At 44.0% G+C, this 16,017-nt stretch overlaps 2 protein-coding genes across 6 annotated transcripts; one reads left to right on the top strand and one right to left on the bottom strand.

Moving 5' to 3' along the window:
• The first annotated feature begins 515 nt into the window (after positions 1-515).
• TTC4 (tetratricopeptide repeat domain 4) lies at positions 516-10,510 on the top strand. Its single transcript, XM_083448189.1, has 10 exons — positions 516-679; positions 2,407-2,524; positions 3,148-3,303; positions 4,046-4,123; positions 5,712-5,836; positions 5,939-6,025; positions 6,128-6,342; positions 6,977-7,058; positions 7,953-8,035; positions 8,975-10,510. The coding sequence occupies exons 1-10, from the start codon at positions 569-571 to the stop codon at positions 9,075-9,077; spliced, it is 1,158 nt and encodes a 385-aa protein (XP_083304315.1). The 5' UTR covers positions 516-568; the 3' UTR covers positions 9,078-10,510.
• LOC310680968 (transmembrane protein 205-like) lies at positions 10,498-15,555 on the bottom strand. 5 transcript variants are annotated; one of them, XM_083448240.1, is made up of 5 exons: positions 14,586-15,555; positions 14,228-14,294; positions 12,794-12,975; positions 11,986-12,149; positions 10,498-11,485 (listed from the first exon to the last, which is right to left on the bottom strand). In XM_083448240.1, the coding sequence occupies exons 3-5, from the start codon at positions 12,891-12,893 to the stop codon at positions 11,186-11,188; spliced, it is 564 nt and encodes a 187-aa protein (XP_083304366.1). In that variant the 5' UTR covers positions 12,894-12,975; positions 14,228-14,294; positions 14,586-15,555; the 3' UTR covers positions 10,498-11,185. The 5 variants fall into 5 exon arrangements, with proteins under 5 accessions (XP_083304366.1, XP_083304367.1, XP_083304368.1 ...); XM_083448241.1 differs by having other exon boundaries at positions 14,723-15,555; XM_083448242.1 differs by having other exon boundaries at positions 15,264-15,555.
• Positions 15,556-16,017: the final 462 nt, after the last annotated feature.

Below are 16,017 nucleotides of genomic sequence, written 5' to 3'. Positions count from 1 at the left end.
GCGGTGCTCATCTCGCATTACTGGCCAAGGGAGCTGGCATACAGCTTCTGGGTCATGTGGCCAGCATGACTAAGCTGCTTCTGGCAAACCAGAGCAGTGCACAGAAACACCATTTACGTTCCTGCCAGAGTGGTTCCTATTTATCTACTTGCACTTTGACGTGCTTTCGAACTGCTAGGTTGGCAGGAGCTGGGACTGAGCAACGGGAGCTCACGCAGTCGTGGGGATTCGAGCTACCGACCTTCTGGTCGGCAAGTGCTAGGCTCTGTGGTTTAACCCACAGCGCCACCCGCTTATATGTAAATCCGGCACAGGTTTTCCATCAGCTCGCCTTTTCCCGCCTACAACCCCAGACAACTGACGCCCTCACAAGCGAAATAATTTAAAACAAAGGGGGGCGGTGATAGAAAGAGCTTGCAAAAGCCCCGCTGCAGCGCCGCGTTCCCCTTGCTGGCCCAGGGAAGCAGCGTCGGGCTCCTCCCGCTTCGGGCTCAGCAGGGGCGGGAAGCCGCCGCCTCCGGAAGGGCGGAGCGAGCCAGCCTGGCTGCGACTGGAAGGGGAGCGCAAAATGATGGCGGAGGAGGAGGAAGAGCACGAGGCGGGCTGGGATGCCTTCCTGGACCGGTTCCGCGGCCCCGAGCGCTACGCGGGCGCCCTCAGCCCCGAGAACTGGGAGCAGGTGCGTCTCTCCGGGCGGCGGGACGAGGGAGGACCCGATGGCCGCGCTCGACTGCACGGGCTCCTGGGGAGATGCCAAGTTGGGGAAGAGTCTCCAGCCTTTTAGTTTTATCCTCTTTTCACCGGCCTCTTGTCCCCCCCCCCCCGTCCTCTCCAACAGCCCTGTCAGGTAGGCAGAGGGTGAGCTTTTGGGGGGAATTGGTCTGCAGTTTTGAATGTCGGGATAGGACCCGGGTTCGGAATCTCCCACTCGCCCGGGCAGTTTGCAGGGGTGGCTTTGAGCTGGTCACTGCCTCTGTCAGCCTAAACGACCTCGCAGGGTTGCTGCTGTTGTTGGGATGACATGTGGAAGGGGGTTGGATCGTGCGCGCTGTCTTGAGCTCCTTGGATGAAAGGTAAGATATAAAGTAAACAAACACTAGCTTGGCTTCTGCAAACCACTAGTTCCCAGTCTTCCTCCTGACCACTGCAGGGCCAGGGTTGATGGTACCGATCTTAACAGGGTTATTTGTTGTGAGCATTGCTGGTTAGCTCTACTAAATTATGTTTGAGCCAGAGGTCAGTTCTGGAGCCTGCTTTCAACTTCAAGGCATATGAACCAGCAGTAAAGATGAGAGTGCCTCTAGAGCTTGTGCAGAATGCCTTGCCTCCAGTGTTAATAACCAGTCATCTCCCACACCTGGATAGAAGAGAGCAGTTTAGAGAACATGACCGACTTCTGGACAGGTTTTCCTGACAGCCATGGGTTTTTGCAGCACATTAATGTTTCACGTTGACATTTAAAATATTGTCACCATTGTTTTATCATGGAGCAGTTGCTGGTATATACTGAATCTGCATGTAGCAATAGAGGTCACCTGCAAACTGTAACTATTAGGTTGGCACAATGTTGTCAACACAATTTGGCAACTGAAACTTACAACTTGACCATGTACAGTGGATGTTGACTTTCTAACCAAGGGGTGGGATGTGTGTTGTGACATTAGAGTAGATAGCATTTTAAACCTGCATATTGGGTTGCAAGTTCACAATACATGTCATTGTATCAAAAAAAATTTAATTGTAACCTGAATTTGGGAACTTGTGACTCTGCAGACTTCGCTAGACTGTGCTCTCCTCATTGCTTCCCTCTTGACCATGCTGACTGTGGCTGATGGGCATTGGAATCCAACAACATCTGGAGGGAGGGCTAGATGTTGAATAAGATGATGAATTCTCTAGCCACATTTTTCTATACTGTTTATTAAACTAGTTTATTATTAACTAATTTATTGAAGATACAGTTTAATAAACTGTAATTTAATAAACGGTAGTTTAATAAACAATGGTTTAGCATTATGTGCTAACCTGGCCAATGTGTCTTTCTTGGTAAACAAGAATTGGCTTGAAAGGATAGAGAAATTTAATAGAATTCAATGACGGATATTACAGGATCTATATCTGTTACATTCCTGTTGGTTTTGTTTTTTTGTAACAGGAAAACGGTGGCTTTGAAGGTTTAGCAAGGGCTGATGCTAAGTCTGAAATTACTTACCTAGAAAGCCAAGAACTATGAATTAAGTGAATTCTTTAGAAATAACCAGGGACAAAATTCAATGTATGGAGGGGGGAAATGCAAGTTCTTCTGTTAAGTATCTCGAATAAAGCCTGTATTTCCAGAGACATGTGGCTATTTTGAACCCTTTTCTTCTATCCTTGGTAACTTGGGCTGTCTGCATTTGTTGACAGGAATTTGACCAGATCCCAATGTTCATGAGGAAAGCTCCTGCTGAAATAGATCCTAAGCAGAATCCTGACCTTGCTTGTCTTCAGTCTATTATTTTTGATGAAGACCAAATATCTGAAGGTAGTCTCCACTTACATATTGTAAATGTATCAGCTGATGAAATTTACATTGTTCTCGCAACACTTTCTCTAGGAATCAAAGGGCATAATTGTTTCGTCTCAATCAGTTCAATGTCTTGAAAAGAGACATCCCAGCTTTGTCTTACCAAGGCGGGTGCTCTGTTGTGTCCCATTTGAAGGAGAAAGGCTGACAGTCCAGTATAGCCTCTGTCACAACCGTTGTCCAAATGCTGCAATAGGTGTCCACAGATAAATGAGCTGACGGTCCTACTGTATTCCCATTTTGAAAATAAAGATCTTAAGCCAGAGCTTTAAGGTTAACAACCAAGTGTTTATCTTGAAAGGGCACCGTCCCATTTCAAAAAATACATATTGGGGCTCATAGGACTTGTAGAAATTTAACTTGGCCGGCACGCGCAGCTCCATAAAAAATGAGAGGTTATTATAGCATAAAAAACTTTGGTGTAAAAGAAAAAAACCATAGTATAGCAGGCTGATTAGCCTGAGTTTTCTGGGAAGCATAAGATCTGTGCTTTATGTGTTACAGATAACTTGACTTTTAAAGGAGTGCTTATAATTGCTTTTCTAACGTTGCAATGTTTATCTTTATTGGTGTTTTTCAAGCCCAGGCCTATAAGAATGAGGGCAATGATTATTTCAAGGAAAAGGATTATAAGAAGGCTGTGATATCCTATTCAGAAGGACTGAAAAAGAAGTGCAATGACCTAGAATTGAATACTGTTCTTCATACAAACAGAGCTGCAGCCCAGTTTTATTTGGGTAATGTATTGCATTCAAAATTGTGCCTAGCTCAAATTCTATATAGCAGAAAAATATCAAAGGTAGAACTTTCTCCTGTATGTTCCAGCAGTCATAAAGTTGTTTTTGAATTTTTTTAAACAAACAAACAAGTAGTATTGAGGATGCTAAATTTTAGACCCATATCCTTGTTAGATGTTAATTTAGCAGTGTATGTGGAGCTCCCAAAGAAAATAGGCACCACTGAGTTAATTGGGACTTACTCTCAAATATGCATAATATTGCGTCTGGTTTGGCTGTCACTGTTCACATTGCAGTGCTTTAAATTTTGTTAAACAGAATTTGATCCAATGTATTCCAGGTCCCAAGATTCAGTATGTGCAAGCAGAGATGTCTCTTGAGCAGCTAGTTTGGATTAAAAAAAAGAATTGAGTGCTGTTGGTTTTTAGTAGGATGAATAGCCTCAAATACAGAGTCTGAAAAGAAAGACAAGAAGTAATAGGTTGTGTTGAAGTTTTTGCAACAAAATCAAATTATTATTTATCAAATACATTTTTTTAAAAAAGAGGGGCAGCCTTTGGAATCTGTATCTTAGCTGTTATAATGCCTCCTCTTTTCATTATCCTTATAAATTAATGTCATATTTGAAGACCTCACGTGTCTTGCCTCAGTGTAGCCCAGTGTTTCTTAGGGAGCAATTTGCCAGCCTCCCTTAAAAATCCAATGTAATGACCCAGGTTTTACAGAGGTATGTTTTGTTTAGGTAACTATCGCTCTGCTCTCAATGATGCTATCGCAGCAAGAAAACTGAAACCCACTCACCTCAAGGCAATTACAAGAGGTAAAAGAATGTTCAACAGTTGCATTTTAATAGAGGCCTCCATGTAATTAAGAAAGTGGGAGCACTGTATAACAGCAATAAAAGTTTGTATAGAATATTCTTGAAAAGTAAACTTTCAAAGTGCCATTGTAATGGTTCTAGGGGCTGCTCGTGCGTAAGCTTGTCCCAACGTCTGGCTTGGTTGCCTGAGTGAATCTTTCCTGTCCGGGCAGCCACTCGCCCGTGACCATCTCAATCGCTGGCAGAATCCGTCAGTGGGCGTTTCTTAAACTTCTTCCAGCAAAGAAGCTCTTTGACGCCTACTCTCCTCCTACTCTGCGCGAAAGCCTTCTGCGCAAGGAGGGCGTGGGCAGCGGAGGACCTCTACTCTCCCCACTGGTCCCCGGCAAGGAATCATGGGACCGTCTCGCCGCTTCCCCCATCTGCGCCCCTTCTCCACTGGTGCTACGCTGATTCTCTCCCCCAGAAGATGGGCTGCCCCTCCCACTCCCGGGACGCTCTCTGGGATCCCTTCGGAGCTTGCTCTCTCCCTCGGACACTGATGGCAGTTCCCTGACAGCCATGAAATAATAGCATAATGCAACTTAAAAGGGTTGTGTCTACTTGAGATAAAGAGAAGGAAGAAGCATGGGAACCTTGGAACGAAGTTATTTGCAGTATGTTAGGGGCAGCATGTGGTCTGAAGGCACATGAGACCACCACTCCAATAAAACAAAGCATGTCTTGGTCTAGTTAGCATCTGGGAACCACGGGAGGATGCTGAATGCTGTTTGTGCTCACTAAGGAGGGAGATGGAAGATGCTCGCAAATCCACCTGCCGCATCCTTCCCAGCAGCCCTACCAACTTTGAGCCCTGCGAGTTTCGTTGGGACCAGGAAGAAGAAAGAAACAAGAGTTGAGGCTTATTGCCACCCTTGTCTTTTTTGTTGATGTTTTTTGTGGTGTTGCTACTTTGGAAAAAGAGTGGGAGATCTTTGCAATTGGTGCCCTTATTGTAGTTTAGCTTTGTTTGCCTTATAATGGAACTGTAAATTTGTTACTATTTACTGGACATGCTTTTATTATTTGTTATGTTGCTCCCTGCTCTGAGATTGAAAATAGTCGGTGAAGAATGGGTTATACATACTTCTAAAAGTAATAATAAATGTAGGGTCATGCTAGGTCGTATGAGGGAAGAAAAGTAGGGCATAAATGTAAGAAAATAAATAAAAGTCAGCCTAGAATTCAGGCCTCTATGGCTCTTCACTGCCTTCAGTCTGGAAACAAATTGACCAGCGTAGGTGTACATCCCTGTTTGCCACACTGATGTTTTAAAAATTAGTTGAGTGTATCTGTGTTTGCTGCAGACATATGTGAAACAAACTACAGTGGTACCTCGGGTTAAGAACTTAATTCGTTCTGGAGGTCCGTTCTTAACCTGAAACTGTTCTTAACCTGAAGCACCACTTTAGCTAATGGGGCCTGCTGCTGCGCGATTTCTGTTCTCATCCTGAAGCAAAGTTCTTAACCCGAGGTACTATTTCTGGGTTAGCGGAGTCTGTAACCTGAAGCGTCTGTAACCCGAGGTACCATTGTATTGCTTTTCTAGGAGCACTGTGCCATTTGGAACTTAAACACTTCTCTGAAGCCATAACATGGTGCGAGGAGGGATTGAGAATAGATCCAAAAGAAAAGAAACTTCTGGAAACAAGAGCTAAAGCTGATAGACTAAAGGTTAGAAGGGGGCAAATGGAAACCTGTTTATACAGTAGACTAAGACTGGTGGAACAGCATTCTCCTCCCCACAGTAACGATGTAGCTTTGTCTGTCTTTCAGCGCACTGAAGAGAGGGATTTCAGAAAAGCTAAATTGCAGGAGAAGAGGGAACAGTCTCGGAAGGAGGCCTTACTCAAAGCTATCAAGGTAGCTTTTTCTTTTGATGGGAAGAATTGCCCCTGGATATTTTAAATGTGTAAAGATGTGGATACTTGCCTCATATTTTTTTTCTTTTCTCTTCTGATGTAGGATCGGAACATCAAATTGTCTCTAGCATCCTCTAAGGAAGACACAACGATATCAGCAGACCTGGCTGAGATGTCTTTAGATGGACTTGGCTCAGAAAATGATATCGGTGCCAAAGTCTGTTTAGATGAGAATGGCAGCCTAACCTGGCCTGTGCTGTTCCTGTATCCTGAGCATGGGCAAACTGACTTCATCTCCTCTTTTCATGAAGAATCGAGGTGGTTGTTTTGTAAAGCTGAATTTATATAAATCCAAATGAACATAATATGGAAGGGAGAAGGCAGTGGGTTCAATTCACACATTTTATTTGCTGTGTTTTCCAGTACTTTGGTAAGACCATTCAGATCTTCTGAATGTGAAGAGTAGGAGTGGGAGCATGCCTGCCAGCCTCATCTGCTAATCTCAGAGTAATGTCTGAACAAGTCTTCCCCGGCCTGATGCCTTCCATCAAATGTTTTGGGCTACAACTCATTTCAGCCCCAGCCAGCATGGGCAGTGGACAGGGATGATGGAAGTTGTGGTCCAAAGCTTTTGGAGTCTTAGAGCATGTTTATATGAAGTGGTGTTTGTGAGCTATTTTAGAGACTCTGATCAGTGAGAAGGTAGTTATTTTTGGATTAGCCTTAAATAAGGAAATAGATTTATGATCTTCCTGAGCATGCCTATTTTGAAAAAAAGCATTGAAGAATTTAATTTTTAAAAATACTGCGTTGGTTAGCAGCCTTTAATGAAGCTACATTGCTTTGAATTCGAAAGGCGTCAGTGTACAGTATCTACTTTAATTCAACTCTAGTAGTTGCTGAAGCTGAACTTAATGGCTTGGAGAGTAACATGATGCATCTTGTGTTTCAGATTTATTGACCACTTAATGGTCATGTTTGAAGAACTACCTCCCTGGGATGTAGAAAAGAAATATATTCCTAGTGAACTGGAGGTAAGATACAATGCCTTTTGGCATTTATCTGTCCTTTCTTAAAATGGATCTTCTAATATATATAACCCTGAGCAGTGTAGCCCCATGTGGGATGCCTGGAGTCCAGACCTTTTGTACCCTAAGGAGGGGCGGGAGGGGAGCAATGGGCTCTAGCAGAGGTGGAGAGAGAGGGGGGACAGAAAGACTGAGGTTAGAGGGAGTAAAAAGGAGCCTTCCAGCAAAGACTGAGAGAGCAACCACACTTTTTGCCTTCACACAACAGTATACTAAGCAACAGCTTCATCATGGAGTTTGACAGAGCCTAAGTCAGCCTCTACCTGCATCCCAGGCGAAGAATGGGAAACTTATGGCTCTTCAAATGCTGTTGGGTCTAAAATTACCATCTTCGTTGATCATTGGCTATGCTGGGGTTAATGGGATTTGCAGTCCAAAAACATCTGGAGGGCCAAACTCCCCAACCCTGATATATAGCCACAGATAGGTCAGACAGGCAGAGAATAATCTCAAATCAGAGGGTTGTGTTATCCATAAACAACCGCAAAATTGTTTTAAAACTTCCATTAAGTACTTAGATTTGTAGGCTTGAATAAAAATTCATTTATTTAGCTCTTCCAAAGGCTTGAAGTATATGGCAAGCAATAAATAGAAATAAAATTAAATCCGGTAAAAAACAACCCCTAAACTACCACAATTCTGGACTCCCAGAACTTGCCCTAATAAACTGCAGTCTCAAACGGAAGCAATAAAAAGGGTTTTCCATCACATGAGTAGTTGGTTGTTAGTATTACGGATGCCCTGCTGACCTGCAAAAATATCCTACTAAGCCTTACAGGTAATGTTGCTTGTCCTTGTTCACATATTTAGTCGATTTGTCTCTCATATTAAATTGCACAGCTGTATTTTGAGGATGAAGAAAAAGGAGAGATATACCAGATAGACACAGAAACCACATTGCTACAAGCGCTGCAGCACCAAAGGTGAGATTCTGAGCTGGGGACTGCATGTTACTCATCTTTATTGTCAAAATGACACGTGTGTAATGTTGAATCAACAGGATCCATCTACTTGCTTCAAAAAATCAAGAAGGTTTTTTTTTGTCTAACAGTAATCTGACAGAGAAATAATTGTTCGTCAGCAGATTCTGCTGTTAAGGATACAGTAGTCTTAGATATCAACAGCCAACAAAACTGCCCATATGTGGTCACTTCAGATTAGAGGTGTCAGCTTCAGCTGAAGCTTATTCATCCATTTCACTACAGGGCTGCCTCAGTTTTCTCTTGGTGGCACCAGCTAGACGTGACAGTTACTTACGGAAATAACAATGCATAGCCATTGCATTGAAAGGTGGCTGTATTTTTAGACTGCCTTGCAGCAAAAGGTTAGGTGATCAGCTTCTAAAGAAAGGGTAATTTGCTGCAGTTGTACCTGCCTGAACTTTTAGGATGTCATGGATCTTCGCAGTGGGGGCATCTCTTCTTACCAACCTAGCCTATTAGATTGTTCCAACAGTCAAAGCAGGTGATGGACTTGAGCATGGTGCTGTGGTGAGCATTCCCTCTGTGCAAACATTTCAGCTTGCCAGACAGAATGAAGCCCACCTTTCTCTCCACTGTGCGCTATTCTGCAGGTTCTCCTGACCCCTGCCCAGAGCCAATTTCTGGGCATAAGAGCTTCTGCTGACTGGGCTTGTTAGGTGAATCCCACCCATATTATGTTTCTGTCCTATCTTCTTCCAAATTTGTAGAGCAGGTGAGAATCTAACCTATCAAGTTATTCCAGTATCTTTCAGTGTGGAATGGGGTGGGGAAATGGGACGGTAGTATAAGCAAACATGCATGCACAAACACAAGCATATAAGGTTATCTTAAAATGTTGTGAGCCAAGACTGGAGGTTGACTTTCTAATTGTTTTTGCAGGTACTTCATAAAAGCTGGGACTCCTACCTTTTTGGTTTTGGTGAAACTTGCACCTTTTTCTAAAAACTACTTCTTTGGGAAGAAGGTCCACTGGCTAAAGTGAATGAACATTTTGAGGGGAGTGGGGGTGGAATACAACACATAATGGAACAAGGCCTCTTTAGATTTATAAACTGAAAGATGGAACATTTCGTACACATGTATCTTCTTCTGCAACCATCGAGATGGCAGATTTCCTAATCCTAGCCACAGAAACTGCATCTGCACTTCTATTTAATTGGGGTGAATAAGCATCGTTCACATTTCCTTAAAAGTAAAGGAATAGAACAAAACGGGGCATACATCAAGTAGAAAACCTCACTCTCCACTGTCAAAGGCAGTATGTCTCTGAATACCAGTTGCGGAGTATCACAGGTGGGGAGAATGCTGTGGCACTTCGGTCCTGCATGCAGGCACCTCGCACGTATCTGCTTGGGCACTGTGAGTACAACTTGCTGGATTATATGGGCCTCTTTTTCACCTCATCCAGCAGGGCTCCTGTTACGTTATTGACCTAAATACACTGAGTTTTGCTTGAGAGAAATAGATCCCACCCCCCACCCCCCCGAATATCTGATTATTTCTTGAAGTATCCAATTTGCCATAAACCAAGTTAATCTCAATGGGGCTTCTACTTGCAGCTTGGGGCAACACAGTATAACTTTACAGATTTAAGTGCCATAAAATAAGTGTATCTAGGGGTCAGGGAGCATGCTTGCATCCAATGCTATGCAAGCACAGCTAACAATTCTGTTTTTGGAATATTTAGAATATGGAGGGGAACCCCTAAATGCCTGCCACCTGTTGTTACTTTTCCAATAGATCATACAGAGCGTTCGCCTGCTCAATAGGCACAGAGATTAAACCACAGCTGTGATTTATTCACTACTGTCTTGTGCACTTCAGCAAAGGAATGTGGAATGCCATTGTTGAGAGCTTTACAATTTTGCTGGCTTTTTGCTGTGACAAATAGGTTTTAAAAGGAGCTGGGCACATTTTATAGGTTCTAAATTATGGTTTTAATTTCCGGAGGTACATTTCTTATGCCTACCCAATTGCTAAAGTTGTGGCCACAGTAGCATCCTTCTCCATGCTGCTAATGTACAACAAGTAAAAAAACAACATAAAATGACTTGTTTCTAGAGTAGAGTACAGTATCTCAAGGATGCGCCTTCACACTGAGTCTATCTATGGCATCCCTCTGTATACAGCTTAATTGTTTTTGAAGTGCTCTCATGCATGTGCTTTCTGAACTTGGAACTCACATCACTTTTCATGGAGGTGGGAAGATCCAGTAAAGGCATAAGGCAAGGAATGTGCTGTACAGCAACTTACTCCTGAGTTCAACCTATATAGAAGGGCAAGTTCTACCTGAACAACTCTGGCTAGTGCTTGTCTCCAGGGAAAAGGAGGTACCAAACGGCTGCTTGACTTTTGAAACTAGACCTCTGTTGTATAGCAAATAAAGAACAGGAGCACTTTCGGCCGGGAAACAAATTCATTACTGCAGTTAGATTTCGTTTTATTACCGCATCTGTTGTTGCTCTTTGGAACGTAAGGCTTTAATATAATCCATGGTAGAATTAAAAACCTTTTGGCTGGGAAGAGCATTTTACCTTTTCAGAAGTTGGTATCAAATATATTTGATATCAGAAGAGATTTTCTCTGGACTGGACCAAGCACAGTTAGGAAGTCATAGGTGCCCTTAAGCTGATACCCATAACTAGCAAGGCTGCAGCCACCTTAAAAGGTTAACATCTGGTCCTTTAGAAGACTGAGGGGAGCAGAGGGCACATGAAGTGACAAATCCTTTTTCAGCTGTAGGCATCTGCTTACGAATTTTACATTTTCAAAAAGAAACCTGTTACTTGCATCAAGTATTTTGGTGGCATTTAAATTGTCTCATAATTGTCTGACCAAGTATTACTATTACAATGAGATGTCTCATTGATCAACAAGGAGTCCAGTGTTCTATGAAAGGTTGATTAGTGCATGGGCTGCCAACCCAATGATGGCTGGAAAATTTATAGCATGCTACGCTCAGAACAGGGTGATCCAAGCACCTGTGAATCCTGCTTGGAGGAGCACTCTACAGCAACCCAGGCCATGGCTTCTGCCATTTGCAGTCCATCTTTTCACAATCATGCCCATGCAGGTTATTTACCCATGTGCTTATAATGTTGAAAGGTGAGCAGCCATATAGTAGAGGCTCAAGCCATTGCATGCGATGCAGCACAGGTTGCAGAGGGAAGAGAAACCATGATAGATGCTCAGTCTGCTTGTCAGCTCCCTGTAATGAGAATCCAGTTGACGCAGCCGCATAAAGGACTTATGCGGGAACCACCCAGCATCCTCTCCCAAGCCATAGCTTTGCTCAATCAGGTGCATTTCGGCCATAATATCTGAAGTCACTTGCCCAAACCACTGAGCATTTAGAGCAGCAACTATGACACAAATGAAGAAGACTGTAATCTGGAAAGGAAAGATAGTTATGCTATGAACTATTTATTGTCAGGTAGCATCAGCTAGCATGGGGGGGGGGGTTCATATCACATGTAGCTGCAATCACTTTGCAGGAATAATATTCGGATTCATGGCTGGTACCTAGGCAGGTTCCTGTGGCCCCAGCAGTGCATATCATCCTTAAAATAACCCTGTGGGTTGGCCCTGACATTGCATTTTCAAATTAGGATTAATAAGGTATATTTCGGTGCAAGATGTTCCGTTCCTGTGCCAAGTCACCAAACTGTGCCCCTTTGCTGCTCTGCCCCTCCACCTACTAATACTACCTCCTACCAGCCGTGGTGGTAGTTACAGGAAACACAAGGAGTGCCCTGCTAGTAAGCGTGGGTGGCTTCTCGGTCCAACCACTTCTTCCTAAGGCAGGCATGCCATCACAAGCGAGGCCATGTAACAAAGCAGAATGGCGGACTAGCGGATGCATGCGATATTTAAAAGAGGGAGCCCACTACCTGCATGGTTTCTTCCTCATTGAGAAGTTCGCTGGGGTGACACATAGCAAATATGGTCAGGTTGATGAAAGCACAAGCTGAGCCAATGTGGAAGTAATAAGGGAAGAGGCAACTCTGAATGAATCCGAATGTGTGTTGTGAGAGATTGTTGCCCATCACAAAACCTGCAAGAACAAGCGGGGCAAACACAAAGGAACAAGGTTATTTAAATGATACAAATGCTAAAAAATAATAATGAATAGCTGTTTTTAAAAAACCATTGGATGCAAAATTAACAGACGTATACAGTTTTAGATAATCTCTTCTAGCTTCAGAATGGCTTATTCTGTCAACCTCCCCTTTTTTGCGGGAAATTCCCTTATTTCAGCGCTGCTTCCTGCTGCTATCCCGGATTGTTAGATATCCTGTAGACTGTCCCCGGGACAGGTGAGGCTGCTGATCCCTTATTTTCAAATCCGAAAGTTGACAGCTATGCCTACTTCCATTGTTTATTAGGATTTTCCACACTTGGTGGTTTTACCTTCATATCATCATCATCATTCAGCTGCTTGGTGTCTAGGAATATAGACTCACCAATCCAGAAAGTAAATCTTCTTGCCAACCAGTGTTATCACTATTTGCCCAGCCTACATCTTACTGCCAAGCTAAAGTAGCCCTTTTCCCCTTTCTGAATTCACTGCATATGCCAGTCCAGAGCATTCCCATTTCTCCAAATGTCAAATCCTTCCCTAAATAAATTAACTGTGATTAATTTGGCCTTTAAGCATCTATGTGCAAAGAGTGTGGCTGTGGAATGGTCCCAACCTACTGGCTATAAAAGTCACCCAGATCTGCATTCCCCAGAAAGTTGAAAGGAAAACCAAGTGGAGCACTTTCACTAAGGTCGAGGGGTCAGCATCTGTGGACATGGTACTTCAAGAAGATAGTTGCTTGCAACTCCCTTGGCCAAACTTCAACTTGGGAGACACTCGTTTTACCTGTTCAGACACACTGAGAGGCAAAAGAAAGTTACTTTAGCTTCAAAGTAGTCAAAATTGTCCTGTCCCCTCAAAATTAAAGTGTAATTGTCACATGTGTTCTCTCTCACACCACATTTCTTAGGGGTTTATGTTTTGTATTGCTGCTGTGAAGGAGTTGAATTTAAATGGACCAGCTAATAGCGCTTAACAAAATTCTCAGCCATTGCTTCCAAGAGAAAGCTATTCTGAGACATCTGTGAACAGTGGCGCTCATAACCTCCCCTTTTGACTAGACTGATAAAAAGATGGCCAGGTCAGCACACCATATGCCACCATAAAGCCAGGTGCAGGTTTTAAAGGCTTTGGGCAACATCTGGAACAATTAATGCCAATGAACATTTAACCAGTGATTACAGAGGGATGTGGGTTGCATTCTTAAGGACTTGGAACACAGACTTCTTTTTTATTCATTTTTTCCAGCATTTATTCCATGGTCTTCAAATTACAGTGGAGGGAAGCTTCTCTGTTACTTCAGGTAAATTCTGACCCCAGTCAATGCTTAGGCTGGGTAAAGTAGGTCTGGATTTAGGTCAAAGCAATTATTCCAGCCTACCAAAAATTAGGGCCACTTCCAATGTCACAAAACCCTGCTAGAGGAAATGTTCCATGTGTGGTGGTTGCCATGTGAGGGGCACATCAATTATTATGGAGAAATTCTTTAAATGTCCAGAGTGCTGTAACAAAGTGGATGCAAAGGGCATAATGTAAATTTTGGTATGGGCCAAAACCATTAGAATGGTGTGGGCTAGCAGAAACTCAAACTCCTACATCATTAGTATCTAGAAACCCACAAGCAGGAATGAAAAAAAAATCAGTAATTGTCTGTAGCAGGTCCCGCAGCCATCCCACCTGGTCACCCTCCAATCACCTACCAAAAATACACTTGCTGTTACAGACCCTCAGGTGGAGAATCAACTATAAATGTAGATCCCGACTAATAGTTGCTCATCAAAGCCACTTGCTATAACAAAAGAGTCCATACCTGAATTTATTTTAAATGGTTTTATATGGTTTTTATTGCATTATGAAACTGCTTTGAGAGGCTTCATGGGAAGTGACTCTTAAATTGTTATGGATTGCAGCAACATGCTCCTTATTCCAAGCAGTAAAATATTTTCAGCAGGGTAACGCACATCCTGATCTGAACAGAATACTGCATATAATATAGGAAAAGCAAACTAGGAGAGTAACAGGTTTTTTCCACTCCTTAAACTTCTAAGTACCTCAAGATGAGCAGTTTACTTTCAGAGAAACACATAAACTGACACTTGTCTTCCTCATCCCTTCACCCTGCAACACAAAAGGGAAACTTGGAGGCTAGTAAAAGACAAATACTGTATTCCCCAAGGGATTCTCAGATAAATTGCAATTAGGAGTACATGAGCAAGAACTCTGCATAAAGGAATCCCACGATTATAAATTGCACTCTTTGGTTTCCCTTAGTATAGCGGTACTGTCACAGTACCCTCAGTCTGAAAGAATAGCAGGTGCTGCAGCCGAGTGGGTGGCCAAAGACATTTCAAACGGGTTTTCAGCGACTAGCAAGTTGAAATATTAACTTCAAAACAAAACTTTTCTTACCACCGATGAATAATGTTGCACTGGTGCGTTTTTCAGTGTGTCACTCAGACTCCCCGCCGCCCAATGCTAGAATCTCAGAAACACAAACACTAGCAAAGCTGCCGGATCAGATCCCAAAACAAGAATGGCATCTTTACCATCAAAATAAGCAGGGTCGGAAAGGATACGATCAAGAACCAAGCACAACACTCAAAAGCAGCGGATCCACTACCACACATCCCACATCAAACAGTCCCCAAGCGCGGCCAGATAATTGCATAGAAAGCATTTCGCTGTGCAAACAGACGGAACTACATCCCGGAACTTGGGAAGGAAAGTCCCCCTTGCGGCGGGAATGCAGAGACAGACTGGACTGGGCGATGGGGAAATCCTCGTGCTAGTGCTAAAAAGGAGCCAGAAACGCAAGCGGAGGGGGGCGTGTCGCGATGTGCAAGTTTGCACAGGGGGACTTTTCTCTTTTGCAAGTGCTCTTTTACCTACGACTGGAGGAAACTTCAGCCCGTACCCCAGCAATCGTGGGGAAACGGGTGCCAATCCGAGAGGAGAGCGGCCCCCTCGTGGCAGGCAGTTGCTCAGGCGGGGTCTTTTGGCCAGGCCACACTACTGGGCTGCTCAGCCGGGGGGGGGGGGTCGGCGCGGGGCTTGCACAGGTCACCCCAGATCCTGCTGGTCCCTCACCTACCTTAGCCCGACTGGGTGGAGGCGAACCTCCCTTACCCGACTGAGTTAGGGGTTGCCCACCTCGTTCTTCCGACGGATCTCCCCAGTTCTCCTTTTCCCACTCCGAGGCGGAGCCAGCGGTGGGTGGGAGTCTCGGCCTCTGGAGAGACGTCGCCTTTGCCCTAGTTTATTTTTCCGTAGCCCCCATCATCACCGAGGCTTTTACAGCTGCTCCTTTGCTGAGGTGGAAGCTCTCGACGCCATAAAACCCGAGGACAGATGACCCCAGACAAGGGAGTTGCGCCATATTCAAAGCTAGTAAAAGCTAGCATGCATCTCAACCATGGGGGGGGGGGGGTCATACTTGGTTCCACTTATGACACCTCAGCCCTGAGCCGGTTTCCCTAGAGCCAGAACAAGCTGGCAGAGCTTTGCAGATGGGAGGAAAGTACCCCTGCATTGGGTAGCTGGAGTTAGCAGAGAGTCATGTTTGTTTCTGCAAAAGCAAGTAACTAGAGGCATCATAACTCTCAAGTGGGTAACGTGGTGCAAAAAGTTCAGATGTAAAGGATGGTAAAATGCTATGCTGTATATCCAAAAGCTGTGCAGGTAGAGAAACACTATTCCCTCTGCATGTTGTTGCAAAGCTAGAAAAATGATGCAATGGGGGTGTCTGAATTAAAAAGAACCTCAATGATTCTCTGCAGTGTCGTTAAAGCCATGGGTGGGGGAAAAAGCCCTGCGTTTGAGGACACTGTTCTGGGGGTGCATC

The sequence above is a fragment of the Podarcis tiliguerta genome (assembly GCF_965153285.1).
Source record: "Podarcis tiliguerta genome assembly, chromosome: 6".
Taxonomy (NCBI): domain Eukaryota; kingdom Metazoa; phylum Chordata; class Lepidosauria; order Squamata; family Lacertidae; genus Podarcis; species Podarcis tiliguerta.
Note: the sequence above shows the minus strand (reverse complement) of the source record. Positions and strands in the feature narration are given on the sequence as shown.

What these genes read in the sequence shown, in the direction of transcription:
- TTC4 (XM_083448189.1), top strand. Translation starts at nt 569, where the DNA reads ATGATGGCGGAGGAGGAGGAAGAGCACGAGGCGGGCTGGGATGCCTTC. An exon ending in CCTCAAGGCAATTACAAGAG is followed by an intron (nt 4,124 to 5,711) that starts GTAAAAGAATGT and finishes TTGCTTTTCTAG; the next exon opens with GAGCACTGTGCCATTTGGAA. An exon ending in CCTTACTCAAAGCTATCAAG is followed by an intron (nt 6,026 to 6,127) that starts GTAGCTTTTTCT and finishes CTTCTGATGTAG; the next exon opens with GATCGGAACATCAAATTGTC.
- LOC310680968 (XM_083448240.1), bottom strand. Translation starts at nt 12,893, where the DNA reads ATGTCCACAGATGCTGACCCCTCGACCTTAGTGAAAGTGCTCCACTTG. An exon ending in CTGGGTGACTTTTATAGCCA is followed by an intron (nt 12,150 to 12,793) that starts GTAGGTTGGGAC and finishes TTGTTCTTGCAG; the next exon opens with GTTTTGTGATGGGCAACAAT. An exon ending in ATGAGGAAGAAACCATGCAG is followed by an intron (nt 11,486 to 11,985) that starts GTAGTGGGCTCC and finishes TTTCCTTTCCAG; the next exon opens with ATTACAGTCTTCTTCATTTG.